Source organism: Oncorhynchus keta, chromosome 33 (assembly GCF_023373465.1).
Source record: "Oncorhynchus keta strain PuntledgeMale-10-30-2019 chromosome 33, Oket_V2, whole genome shotgun sequence".
NCBI lineage: Eukaryota > Metazoa > Chordata > Actinopteri > Salmoniformes > Salmonidae > Oncorhynchus > Oncorhynchus keta.
In genome coordinates, this window is record NC_068453.1 from 22,945,150 (window position 1) to 22,959,872 (window position 14,723).

Here is a 14,723-nt window from a genome sequence, read left to right on the forward strand (position 1 = left end):
ATGAGCAAACTTTTTTGATGAATTTAAGCTAAATTCCCAGGCTTAACTTCTCATGGAAAATTTCCGGAAATTTGTTTCCGACCCTTTGCAACCCTAGTTGTGAGCAGACAATAACCCAGAAAACAGAACACACAACCCAATGGCCTTGCGATAGCATGCGATTGTGTTACTTGTGACCAACCTGCACAGAGAGAGAGCACAGTGCCCTTAAAATAAATAAATAAATAGAAGCTTAAGTATTAAAACCTTTAATAATAGGTATAACAAAGAATATCACAACCCTCCAAATATAACACCAGAAAATACACTTTTCTAGATTCCATGAAAGTCTAGAAATACACTTATCAAATAACACATTATCATTATTACTGTTAGAGTAAATACTTATATTACAATTGCACATGCATTTCACCAGTTCACCCTCTATCCATGACTACCGCTCCTATTACATAAACATGTGTACATGCAAACAGCTCTACATGTCTAATACATCTGTAAAGGAATAATATTTGTAATGAGAAAAACAGAACAGAACATCACATGAAACTATAAAGTAGCTTCTTAATTGGTCCGGAAACCTTGGCAACCAAATCAGCTACTTGATGAGGTTCTGAGACATGATGTATAGAGAAAGACTAGAGAGTCTACACCCCACCTCACCTACCAAAGCCCCTCCCCCACCCGTGAATGACGCCATTGCCGCACGTTTTTGGAAAACCTACAATGGACAATTCCTTTGTTTCTGTGTTAATGATAAATTCTTAGTTGTTCCAATTCAATTCCGTGCATGAAGCCATTGCAGACTGTTTGTTTGAAACCTACAATGAAAAATGCTGTTGTTTCCGTGTTAACAATAATTAGAACACCCATTAATCTCTCCGGACTAGTATTGATTTTTCCCCATAACTTGTTGCTTCGCTAGTGAATTTCACTCCCAACTTCCCACTAAGAGGGTTACTCAAAAGTGAGCGGTCAGGCCGGGAGGAAAGTATTGGGACATTTTTCTGTGCGCAGGGCAGCGTTCAACAATTTGAAGGACCGCCTCCTAGTCTCTCCATGGCATAGCCTCGGGACATGCCAACATGTGCCAGCATTTTTATGTTAAGGCTGTCATGATAGATCGCTGGTACGGCCACATGTCCAGCCACGGCGGCCACATGACCAGCCATGGCAGCCGCATGTCCAGCCATGGCAGTCGCATGTCCAGTCATGGCAGTCGCATTAGTAGGATTCTCCTTCATGTGATAGCTTGGTTGTGAACTGCGTTTGGAATTATTCGGGCAACGAGGACGTGAATAAGGCTTCTGCCCTGAATGAACTAGCAAATGTTTCTTTAAGCAAGTTTTCCGGATAAAACTCCTTCCACATTCATTACAAGTGAAGGGACGCTCTCCAGTATGCCCACGCATGTGGACCACTAAATGGCTCGACTTAGTAAAACGTTTGTCACACTCTTTGCATTGGTAGGGTTTCTCCCCAGTGTGAAAGCGCTGGTGTACCTGCAGATTCCCTGCTGACTGAAAGGTCTTCCCACACACAGAGCACATGTAGGGTCTCTCCCCTGTGTGGATCCTTATGTGCACATTGAGATTACCTTTCTGAGTGAAACATTTTCCACAGTAGGAGCAGGGGAAGGGACGATAATTCAAATGAGTGCGCACGTGATCCTTAAGGCGTCGGTTTGTTACAAAGGACTTTCCACATTGGTGACAATGGTGAGTTTTCGGAAGCTGCAATCCTTTCTTCTTCTTTGGAAGGTGCGACGATGGCCTCAGATCCGACCTCTTGTGGGCTTCCACGTGGTGCACTAGACTGGGCAAGTTGCTGAAGGTCATTCCACATGTATGACAGTCAAGAGTTTGGGGGATTCCGTGAATTTTTTCGTGAGCATGCAGTTGATCCATTTCGGAAAAGGCCATTGCGCAATGACGGCACTGGAATGGTTGTTGCTGTGGCGTCTTAAAACTCTTCCCGCTCTGTGGACAGATGTACATGACTTCGTTGTGTGGACACTGGTGTCTCAATTTCTCACGCAGAGAACCAAACTCTCTCCAGCACTTGGAACAGCTAAAGGCAGTGCCCACACATTGCATCCTCTTATGGTTTGACAGACTTGTAAAGAATTTGAATCTATTCCCGCAGTTGGAGCACTTGTATGGATTATCACCACAGTGAATTTGCTGGTGTTGGACAAGTTGAGACTGATAATTAAAGCACTTCCCACACTGAGGACACTGGTGGACAACCATGTGTGATGAACTGGAAGTAGATGGGGCACACTCATTTGAAGCTGAAGAAAGGGGAGTCAACACCTGAAACGACACCCCTGCAACGGTGTCTGCGGAAAAATGAATACAAATATTAAAACTCATGAGGACGTTTCCCCTTCCATTGCCCCACAATGGTCAGCTGCAGCTTTCCAAAGGGTAAATGTACTTGAGTTTGTGAGATCTCACCTGTATCACCACCTTGCACGACACTGGTTGGAGAAAGACCAGAACCAGCCCTGTGAAAGGCACAAAACAGAAATGCAAATGGTTGACTATTACTGGGTCAAATGGTAAGTTTGTTTGACTGTCCAAATGCAAATGGTTATTTACCAACTGTACCATTTGAAACAACAAAAATACATTTATTCTCATACCTTTTCTGTGTTGGGTCATCCTCTACATCAATATCATCTTCATTCCCTTCATCACAGGTTTCATCGCAGCCTATAATATCTCTTGTGCTCCCCATTTCCACTAAATGTGATGCCAACTCCATCCTTTGGCAGTCTCTGCTTTGTATCCCAGTCCTCATCCCCACACCAGTGTCCAGATTGGTACGGTTTAACTGGTCAGGGAAGGCATCGGATTCAATATCTGATTCCTGAGGAATGTCAGAGGAGGAAACTGTACAGACAAAAACATTAAAAACACACTTTGAATAATATCTAGGTGACTGTTCTGAAAACCTAGAGGAAAAACTTCTCAAATACATACTTTACATTATAATCCATCACTTTACATTATAATCCATCACTTTACATTATAATCCATCACTTTACATTTTAATCCATCACTTTATTTGGCTAATCCTTCCAACTTTAAATCCCTTCCAAATGAACAAGGAAGGTAAGGAACATGGTGAGAGGAACTTCCTGCACATAAATCAGATTATGATCCACAGATGCTGTTGTTCCATCAATAAACCTTCTGACCATGTGGTGCTATAATTATATATACAAAAATTGATACTTTTCTATGAACTTACTGTTTGTGTACAATGTTCTGCATTGTTTGTAATTCTGAAGTAGAAACTGGAGATCTTCTGAGTGAGAAAAAGATTGCAGGCATTCATCCAGGCCAGAGGAGCCAGCACTCAGCAACAATGCAGTCTAGGGAAAAGAGGGACACAAATAAAATGCCAAAATAGATTCCAGGCCAACTACAGTTATTCATTTGAATGCTGTTGTCTCAAGACTGTCTTACAAAAGTGATTTCTGCACCTGCTTAAAGTCTGGTAGTGTAAGCAGCTCTTCCAATCTAGTGAGGAAGTCACAGACCAGTTCCTGAAGTGCTTTGTCAAAATCAGGTCTGAATTCTTCAGGAAACACCACCTGAGAAGATGGAGAGTCGGTGAGATAATGCAAAAGGGAAAATAATTAGATGTTTTATATTTATAGACCCTGAATGATCCTAGCCTGGGTGCCAAGCCTGTTTCGGCTGTCTTGGCACCCAGGCTAGCACAATCCAGTACCCACAGTGGCATAGACTGGCATCCCAATTCTGATATTTGCTTACACCTTTGACCAATCACACCAGATTTTTTTCACATCAGATCTGATTGGTCAAAATACCAATGACTGAAAAAAATTCTGAATTGGACTGTCTGTGTATACGCAGTTTAGACAAATTAATGTTAGAGAATGACTAGTTATGATTTATAATAGCGTAGGCCTCCTATTCACTATTCAAATGCTATCTTGACTAACAATCTTCCTGAATCTCAACTCAACTATATTTTCCACGAACATCATAACTAACTTGAGTCAGGCCAGAGAAAATGTTCAAGTAAAGGCCCGCACAGACTGCATGATTTTAGCCGTCTTATGCCACGATTTTGCCCTCCCAGACAAAATGTCCATGTGGTGATCAAATTCTTAGGTCGTAAACGATTGTCGGACGTCTTGGCTTGTTCAGTGTGACAGGGTCTACTGATTAAAGGAAAACTCCACTCCTGTGAGTTAGTCCATTGTTGATGTATAACTTTCAAAATACAGCTGCGTTTTGGTATTTGTGTATTTCGAAAGTTATACATCTTGAAAACTTGATTGCTGACATGTGCCCTCCAAGCGCACCACTAAGCTAAGGACCCTGGGATTAAACACCGTCCTCTGCAACTGGAGGAATGGTGAAAAATAAGTATTTGGTCACCTACAAACAAGCAAGATTTCTGGCTCTCACAGACCTGTAACTTCTTCTTCAAGAGGCTCCTCTGTCCTCCACTCGTTACCTGTATTAATGGCATCTGTTTGAACTTGTTATCAGTATAAAAGACACCTGTCCACAACCTCAAACAGTCACACTCCAAACTCCACTATGGCCAAGACCAAAGAGCTGTCAAAGGACACCAGAAACAAAATTGTGGCATTTCTTCTGTGTGAAAACCTTGTGAAGACTTACAGAAAACATTTGACCTCTGTCATTGCCAACAAAGGGTATATAACAAAGTATTGAGATAAACTTTTGTTATTGACCAAATACTTATTTTCCACCATAATTTGCAAATAAATTCATTAAAAATCCTACAATCTGATTTTCTGGATTTTTTTTCTCATTTTTGTCTGTTGAAGTGTACCTATGATAAATTACAGGCCTCTCATCTTTTTAAGTGGGAGAACTTGCACAATTGGTGGCTGACTAAATACTTTTTTTGCCCCACTGTAGGTGAAAGTTGAGATATTTTAAATGGTATTTGAACCCCACTGTATATCAATGACTTCTCAGTTATGTTGCAGGGCCGTGTTGGTGATGCCCAGAGACCAAAACCTCGCAAACACCCTTTGGTAACTCCTTACATTGCCCTTCGTCAAGGGCTACTCTATCGTTTACAGAAGTAGGCAAAGAACTTATAGCCTTATGCCCAAAGTGTATGTTCCAGTTGTTCTCCAACTGGCCCACTCTTACGCCTTGGGCGCAGATCTGGGCGAGGAAAAGAGAAGGGAACAAATCCTACAGAAGTTGTACCGGCCCGGAATCTACATCTCTGACAGTACCGTGCGACAGACGTGTCCCACCTGTCAGCTGACTGCCCCAGGTACCCGGAGGCAATTCCCCTATGAACTATCACTACCAAGGCCATAGCCAAGGAGTTGGTACATATGTTCACAAGGGTGGGCCTTCCAAGAGTTCAATCCTGGTGACCGAGTGCTCCTTCTGCCCACCACAGAAAGCAAGTTCCTCGCCTGGTGGCAGGGGCCCTACGCGGTCATGGAGACCCAGTGACGTGCGGGATAAACCAGCCAGATCACCGTAAATGGGAGCAAGAATATCACATTAACCTTCTGAAGAAGTGGGAGGAGGATGATGTTACTGTGGCCTTTGTCTCCACAGAGCTTCCTCAGGAAATACCCAGAGATGTCATAAACATGGGCCTAGACCTTACTCCAACAACTCCAAGAAGTAAAACACTTTATTGATCAGTACATGAATATCTTCCCTCACGGATATCTTCCGTGGCTAGATGTGCTAGAGCACGATATCCTTACACTACCTGGGAAGACTGTACATGTGAAGCCGTATAGGGTCCTTGAAGCTCATCGCAAAGCCATCTGCGCCGAGGTCAAAAATGTGTGTTGGACGCCATAGAGGAGTCAAAAAGTCAGAAGGCCAGCCCCATCGCCCTACTATCCAAGCAACTAGCCCTATCCAGCCACCAAGACTCAGGTGAGAGCCTTCATGGGACTGGCCAGTTACTACCGGCGGTGTATTCCATGGATCTTCAAACCTCCCTCTGTTTAGGACCAGTCCTGAGGTCACCAGACTACTCCCAGCCTTTCGTCGTCCAAACATGCGCCTCTGAAACTGGACAGGGAGCCGTCCAGTCCCAGGTCTGGGATGGTTAAGAACATTATGCTTTAATCAGCAGTCTAAAGCTCCTACCTAGGGAACAGAAGTATGCTACCGTATAAAAATGTCTGGCTATAAAATGGGCTGTCTGCTCCCTATCCTACTACCATGGGAAGGCAGTTCACCCTGGAGACAAACCATGCACCCTTGCAGTGGATGGCCAAGGACATAAATGACCGGGCGACCCGCTGGTTCCTCGAGCTACAACCATACAACTTTGTGGTTCGACACAGCCCAGGGTCTGCTCATGGGAACGCTGATGCCCTCTACCAGCTCCATTTTCTCTTCTCTCCCACCAATTCCTCTCATGGCTCGGAGTTAAAGGGAGGGGTGTGTGGCACCATGAAAGGCATGGGCATAGGTGTGGCTGAAGGACTCTCAGTGCAGCAACATGGACAGAACCATCCCACCTTAGCACAAGAGACAGGTGCGCTCAATTCAGCCCCATGGACAACGGCACTCAGTTTAGCACTGTGCAAGGCTGCACTACCTTCAGCACAAGGCCAGCTGAAGACAGTGCCACAGCGCTGCTCAACCAACACACCTGTGCAGGATTCCTAGTCAGCACACCTGCAAGGCATTCCCTAATCAACTGACTGGCACAAGATTGGAAGGCTGGACCTAACTCAAGTGTGCAGTTAGGAAGACACAGCGTGCCTACTCTCCTTCCACAGACTTCTCAGAAGGAGAGTTACAGACTCTGCCAGTGAAGCCACACCGCCACAAGAGACTACAGGTGGCCGCCCACTAACCACCCACTTGCCTGAACAGCTTGTGGACTACAACGCCAGAGACACAAAAAGCTAATGTAAAAGCATCTCAAACTTGAACTCTTGTTGCGTTTACACTTACTGCCACTTGTGTAGTCGGGCACAACCCACTCTTCCTGACAGTACACCATGTATATAGTCAAGATATCGTTACTCATTGCATTTACACCTTATTAATTTAGATAATTTCTCTGCATTATTGGAAAGGGACACATTATCAGAACCCTGCATAATGCACATTCACTAACAATGTAGCAGGCATTAGACTACAGAAAATGAACACAGGTTAAATCAAGCTTTATTTATACAGCACACTTCAGAAATTAATGCAACAATGTTCTTCACAGGAAAAAATATATATTTACTACAAAGATGAGAGGATGAATAACAAAAACTGAATGACTAAAACACACCCGAAAGGAAAAGCAAGGTGTGTTAAGATATTTTTTAAATTTTAATTACAGTTTTGGCCCCTTCAGGTTATTTTACCTTTATTTAACCAGGTAGGCCAGTTAAGAACAAGTTCTCATTTACAACTGCGACCTGGCCAAAATAAAGCAAAGGAGTGTGACAAAAACACAGTTACAAATGGGATAAACAAACGTACAGCCAAAAACACAATATAAAAATATATGTACAGTGTGTGCAAATGTAGTAAGATTAGGGAGGTAAGGCAATAAATAGGCCAATAGTGGCAAATTAATTACAATTTAGCATTAACACTGGAGTGATAGATGTGCAGATGATGATGTGTAAGTAGAGATACTGGGGTGCAAAAGAGCAAGAAGATAAATACCAATATGGGGATGAGGTAGTTGGGTGTGCTATTTACAGATTGGCTGTGGCTGTGTACAGGTACAGTGATCGGTAAGCTGCTCTGACAGCTGATGCTTAAAGTTAGTGAGGGAGATATGAGTCTCCAGCTTCAGTGATTTTTGCAATTCGTTCCAGTCATTGGCAGCAGAGAACTGGAAGGAAAGGCAGCCAAAGTAAGTGTTGGCTTTGGGGATGACCAGTGAAATATACCTGCTGGAGAGCATGCTACGGGTGGGTGTTGCTAGAGTGACCAGTGAGCTGAGATAAGGCGGGGCTTTACCTAGCAAAGACGTACAGATGATCTGGAGCCAGTGGGTTTGGCAACAAATATGTAGCGAGGGCCAGGCAACAAGAGCATCCAGGTCGCAGTGGTGGGTAGTATATGGGGCATTGGTGATAAAACGGATGGCACTGTGAAAGACTACATCCAGTTTGCTGAGTAGAGAGTTGGAGGCTATTTTGTAAATGACATCGCCGAAGTCAAGAATCTGTAGGATAGTCAGTCTGACGAGGGTATATTTGGCAGCATGAGTGAAGGAGGCTTTGTTGCGAAACAGGATTCCGATTCTAGATTGAATTTTTGATTGGATATGCTTAATGTCTGGAAGGAGAATTTACAGTCTAACCAGACACCTAGGTATTTGTAGTTGTCCACATACTCTAGGTCAGAACCGTCCAGAGTAGTGATGCTAGTCAGGCGGGCGGGCAGCAATCTGTTGAAGAGCATGCATTTAGTTTTACTAGCATTTAAGATCAGTTGGAGGCCGCAGAATGAGTGTTGTATGTCACTGAAGCTTGTTTGGGGGTTTGTTAACTTCTCTAGGGTAGGGGGCAGCATTTGGAATTTTGGATGAAAAGCATGCCCAAATGAACTGCCCTCTACTCGGGCCCAGAAGATAGGATATGCATATAATTAGTAGATCTCGATAGAAAACACTAAAGTTTCCAAAACTGTTAAAATAATGTCTGTGAGTATAACAGAACCGATTTGGCAGGCGAAAACCTGAGAAAAATCCATTCGGGAAGTAGGATTTTTTTGTTGATGTTTTAATTTTCTATTCAATGCCAATACAGTATCCATTGACTTAGGACTCAAATTGCAGTTCCTATGCCTTCCACTAGATGTCAACAGTCTTTAGAAATTGTTTCAGGCTTATATTCCGAGAAATGGGAGAGTAAGAGCAGTCTGAATGAGTGGACCCTGCTGTGTCACAGAGCTTTTTCATGCGCGCGACCAGAGAGAGTGCCTTTCTTGTTTACCTTTTATATTGACAACGTTATTGTCCCGTTTAAATATTATAGATCATTTAGGCTAAAAACAACCTGAGGGTTGAATATAAACATAATTTGACATGTTTCTATGAACTTTACGGATACAATTTAGATTTTTTTTGTCTGCCTGTTGTGACTGCGTTTGAGCCTGTGGATTACTGAATAAAACGCGAAAATATAACAGAGGTTTTCAGATATAAAGAGAGACTTTATCGAACAAAAGGAACATTTAAAAAAATAAATGAATGTCTTCTGAGTGCAAACACAACTGGCTTTCGAAGACTTTAGAAAGTCAGGGCAGGATGGATATAGGTCTGTAACAGTTTGGGTTTAGAGTGTCTCCCCCTTTGAAGAGGGGGGTGTGAGCAGTAGCTTTCCAATCTTTGGGGATCTCAGACGATACGAAAGAGAAGGTGAACAGGCTAGTAATAGGGTTTTCAACAACTGCGGCAGATAATTTTAGACAAAGAGGGTCCAGATTGTCTAGCCCAGCTGATTTGTAGGGATCCAGATTTTGCAGCTCTTTCAGAACATCAGCTGTCTAGATTTGGGTGAAGGAGAAGAGGGGGATGCTTGGGCAAGTTGCTGCAGGTGGAAAGCATGGCTAGCCGTAGAAAAAGCTTATTGGAATTATCGATTATCGTAGATTTTAAATCGGCGGTGACAGTGTTTCCTAGCCTCAGTGCAGTGGGCAGCTGGGAGGAGGTGCTCTTATTCTCCATGGACTTTACAGCGTCCCAAAACTTTTTGGAATTAGTGCTACAGGATGCAAATTTCTTTTTGAAAAAGCTAGCCTTAGCTTTCTTAACTGACTGCATATTGGTTCTTGACTTCCATGAAAAGTTGCATATCGCGGGGGCTATTCGATGATAATGCAGAACGCCACAGGATGTTTTTGTACTGGTCAAGGGCAGTCAAGTCTGGGGTGAACCAAGGGTTATAATCTGTTCGTAGTTCTACATTTTTTGTACGGGGCATGCGTATTTAAGATGGTGAGATAAGCACTTTTAAAGGCATTTAAAGACTATTCCAGAGGCATAGTAACTAAAGGCTGCCTCTCCATGACTCCTGGGTCTAGGCTTTGGGATAGTTAAAAGACCAGTGTGCCAGAGGACCTGAGAGGCCTACTGGGTACATAACTTAAAAGCATGTCTGACATGTATTGGGGTGAACAATCATGGATTGATTTAAAAACCAATAGAAATTCATTCTAAAAACGCACAGGCAGTCAGTACTGAGACCTTATGACCGGTGTATTGTGTGCCGTCTGTCTGGTCTTGGTCAGTTCCCATGCTGCAGCATTCTGTATGTTTTTTGCAGTTAACCAATGACTTTCTTGGGTAGGGAAGACAGAAGAGCATTACAGGAGTCAAGCCTGCTTGTAATACAAGCATGGATGAGTCTCTGTATCAGCCCAAGAGAACATTGGACACACCGTGGCAATGTTCCTCTGGTGGTAAAAAGATGAGTCGAAATGGAGTTCAGAATCTAAAATAACACCTAGGTTTTTTATCTGTCTTGTCCGTGAATTGATAGGTGTGGACAGATTCTCTCTGTGCTTTGGCTCCAACAAGTACCACCTCGGTCTTGACTTGATTTAGTTGGAGGAAGTTGTGAGCCATCCAATTATTTAAATCACTAATTCAGTCTAATAATTTATCCGTGGATCTAAAATCCTCTGGTGACACTATTGTAAAAGGTTGTGTATCGTCTGCATAGCAGTGAAAATCAATACTGTGCTTTCTGATAATGCTGCAAAGGGGTAACATATATAAACTGAACGGAACCGAACCCAAAATCGAACTGTGTCAAACGCCACGTGATATGTTCACCAGGGGTGACAAAAAACTCAAAAGACTGGATAAATAGGTACTAAACCATTTTAGAACTGGACCGGAGAGGCCCACCCACCTCTCCAGTCTGTCCAGAAGGACATCATGGTCAACCGTGTTGAATGTAGCACTTAAATCCAAGATTACAACGGACAGAGAGCTGTTTGGCATCTGTGTTGCCTCTAAAATAACTTACAATTTTAACAAAGGCTGTGTCTGTGCTAGTCCTGAAAACCAGATTGGGAAAAAAAGAAGCTGTTTGAAAACAATTTCTCCAGATTTTTGCTTATGAACGGAAGGTTGGAACATAGCCAAAGATTGCTAAAAGCTGAAGAATCTAGATGACTTTTCTTCAGAAGGGGTTTCACCATAGCAGTTATTACTGCAGTGGGGAAAGTTGTGATATCACTTTCCTGAGCATGTCTGTGTCAACCAGGGAAAATAAATCCATAATGTCTTTGCGTGGTAGTCTAGGGCACATATCAAAACTTATCAGGCAGGTCTTGCTGGACTGACAAACGTTAGCCTGGGTATCTCTGAAATATGCCGCAAACTCTTCACATTTAGATGTAGAGGAAAGTTCACATAGGTTTGCGAGGGTAGGATTTATCAGGCCATCAATGGTCAGGAAAAGCACTGACGAATTATTCTGATTCATAGAGATCAAGTTACAAAAATGAGCCCGTCTGGCATTTCTAATTGCTTTGTTATACATGCCAAGACGCTCTCTCAGAATATCATAAATGACTTGTGACTTTTACTTTCTCCACTACTACTTTCTGCAATTTCTCTTTAAAAATGTAATAGTTTCCTCTCTCAAACACAAATAGCGAGTTGAAACCATTTGTCAAGGAGAAGAAGTGATCTCTCATCTTTGTTGTTGTGAGTGACAGGGAGAGGGGCTTGGTGTGTGTGTAAACCAGAGGAAGAAGCGAAGCGAGCGGTTTCGTGCACACTCAAATCTGTCCAAAATAAGCCCAATGCGTTTCAATGGGCTTATTTTGTACCTAAGCTTGTCGCTTGCTTTCCCGCCTTTGGGACAACGACCCCCATTGTTAGGGTGGAGACGTGCATCTCATCATTATATACAGATCTCTGGTGTAAATGGGAAGGCGAACAGAGCACAGAAGGAGCAAAGGAGACGAGAACCAAAAAGACAACATGAGAACAAGTGAACATAAACGCTCATAAAAACAAAAACACTTGATTCTTGCAATACATTTACTTGGAATATCGCACAAAACATAAATTCAAATTAAATTTGCTATAATCGCCCAGCCCTACAAAGGACTAATAAAACAAATACCAAAAGATAGTTTTGGGATGGAATTTTCCTTTAAGTACCTCTACTTTCCCTAAGCTCCGAAAAAGTTACGGCAGTATGAATAAGAACATGACCAGAAATGACGCCATTCATAAAAATAAAAAATAAGAATCACACATTGTATAATGAAAGCTTAGTGCAAGTAATTGGCTCTGTAGTTATAAATAACCATCACACCTTGAATGTTAAAATTGCAATGCTTTTATTGAGCAATGGCAATAATCATGCTACGGGGCTTATATTTGGCATTAGCTTTTCCATGTTGTGATGTACCTCTTCAATTCGAGAGTTAAGCTTTTTATTACAAGGACCGCTCAGTCACAGAGGTAGGAGGAGCAGTGTGTCAATCGACATAGCAACAGCTTGTTGTTGTTCTTTTGACGCCAATGCTTGATACGCCCAGCTGACGTAGCCTAAGTCGACTGACGTAGCCTCGCAAGCCAATCGCAGAATGTGACAACAGAACTGAGGCAAACCTTACAACCCAGCCAGGTTGATGTCAAGATTGTAATTTGGTCACGTTGCACAGTGTGACATGTTATAATCGTAAAAGACTGAATCTGATGTAGTGTGGGAAGGCCTTGTAGGTTCAAGACAAGCTTGGCATTAACAACTACTTACTTGGACGAAGTGTTCACGCTCAACCGGGTCTATAATCAAGTTTTGGGTGAGCTTGGCAAAGTTAGCTTCAGGTGATTCCATGCCTGCATCATTGGACTGTAAAACAAAAGTTTTTTTTTTTTTTTTAAGATTCATTTTTAGACAACTATCCATACCAACAATCTTAAATCTCTTGTATTTAAATGTTGCTTAATTATGAGGGTGTTAATTATCTCAAAGTGTCCAGCAGAACAAAAGCTCCAATCTTGGCACAATATTTATACTTTGATTCACCAACCTGTGCATGTTGAGAAGACTTTATTCTATAAAGAAGGGTCTGGAGGCTGACAGGGTTTACCTGCAAGAAAAGTGGTCCAGTCTGATACTTTGCATAAAACTATTTTCTACATTTTACCTATACACAAAGAAAATCTCCCTACTTCCTGGATAAAGTCTCATACTGTTTCTTTAATGGGCTTCAAGATATCATCAAATTCATGAAAACACAGTAATTTGAGATATGTGAAATTCTTCCTGATGCCTTATAGTTTTTGATTACAAAAACACAATTGAAAACATTCATAAAAGGCCTCGGGTAGAAGTCAATTAATCTACAAATAGAATGTAATGTCTTAAATGCCCATGTTATCATGATTTTTTAAAAGCCCATTCAAAAACAGTATGTGACAGGATGCAGGAAGTAGGTGGAACTATCCTAGCATTTTGAAGTGATTCTGTATGGCATTTCTTACCCTTGCTCTCAGCCCCAAAATAAGGAGGGTCCTCTGTCTGTCAGTCATAAGTTCTGTGACAGTTTGTGTTACCACGGTCACAAATTCCTCTAATTTTCCATAGTGCTTAATGGCCCTCTGTTGTGCTACCTGCCACATAAATGCAGACATCAGTCGTAGAGGTGGAACCAAAAGGCGCAGGGAGGAGAGAGGGATGGGGGAATCTATAATGTGAAAAGTACAGTGAAGTGTGTTAGATGTCTAGCTAAATCAATTACATTTTGTAAGAACATTAACATAGCAGAACTAACGAAATGTGCTAGTTTTGCATATCTTAACTACAGATAGTTATTCATTGAGTGATAAGAAATGTTACGGTTGATATAACATTGCCAGCAGATAGCTAACTTAACCTTATAGTTTAGCTTGCACTTACGTATTGGCTATAAGGCTAGCTTGCACAGAATGTGCCCAAGTGGACACAATAACATAATTCAAATCTGAACGTGAGTTAGTCAATAACATAACAGATCGCCGTGGCGGCACTGCTAGATAGATCAAGGGGTTTTGCTAAAAACGGCAAAGTAGGCCTAGCTAGCTACCCAGCTACTTCCTTGAGATCAGGGTCGTGTTCATTATGCACCGGAGGAGAAAAAAACGGACAGGGACAGTCTGAACTTATACAATAAGAAACGCTCGTTTTCATTTTGCGTTGCAAAACGTTCAGTAAAGTGTACACCAATGAGGACGACCCTGCCTGATCATGGCTAGTTGGCCACCTAGCTAGAAAACCCAACCTAGACAGATGTATAGCAAGCAAAAACAAAATATTGTTTTATATAATATAAGTTACCACGAATACATACCCATTATGGCCCATGTGCCAATCAGTATCTTAGCTACCTTTGCTAGTGAGCGCCGCATGAGACGGTAGAATGTAAACCTAGCTAGCCAACGTTACTGCCGACGAACAAAGAGGATGTGAAACCTTTGCCACCAGTAGGCCTATTACTCCAGCGTCCAAAATTGTCTTCAAAATAAAGGTCCTAATTACGGGCTCACAGCAATAATGTACACTGAGTTTTGCAGTTCATAACACAAACCGGTGCGCCTGGAACATACTACCAAAAATACCACGTTCAAAGGCACGTACATTTTGTGTCTTGCCCATTTACCCTCTGAATGGCACACATACACAATCCATGTCTCAATTATCTCAACTATTAAAAGTCCTTATTTAACCTGTCTCCTCCCATTCATCTACA

General features: G+C 42.2%; 1 protein-coding gene across 1 annotated transcript; it reads right to left on the bottom strand.

The window, feature by feature from the left end:
* Window positions 1-232: 232 nt before the first annotated feature.
* On the bottom strand, window positions 233-14,488 carry LOC118366417 (zinc finger protein ZFMSA12A-like). The gene is made up of 9 exons (XM_052492502.1): window positions 14,325-14,488; window positions 13,480-13,682; window positions 13,026-13,085; window positions 12,749-12,844; window positions 3,491-3,601; window positions 3,256-3,379; window positions 2,645-2,894; window positions 2,457-2,506; window positions 233-2,338 (listed from the first exon to the last, which is right to left on the bottom strand). The coding sequence occupies exons 1-9, from the start codon at window positions 14,380-14,382 to the stop codon at window positions 1,023-1,025; spliced, it is 2,268 nt and encodes a 755-aa protein (XP_052348462.1). The 5' UTR covers window positions 14,383-14,488; the 3' UTR covers window positions 233-1,022.
* Between the last annotated feature and the right edge of the window lie 235 nt (window positions 14,489-14,723).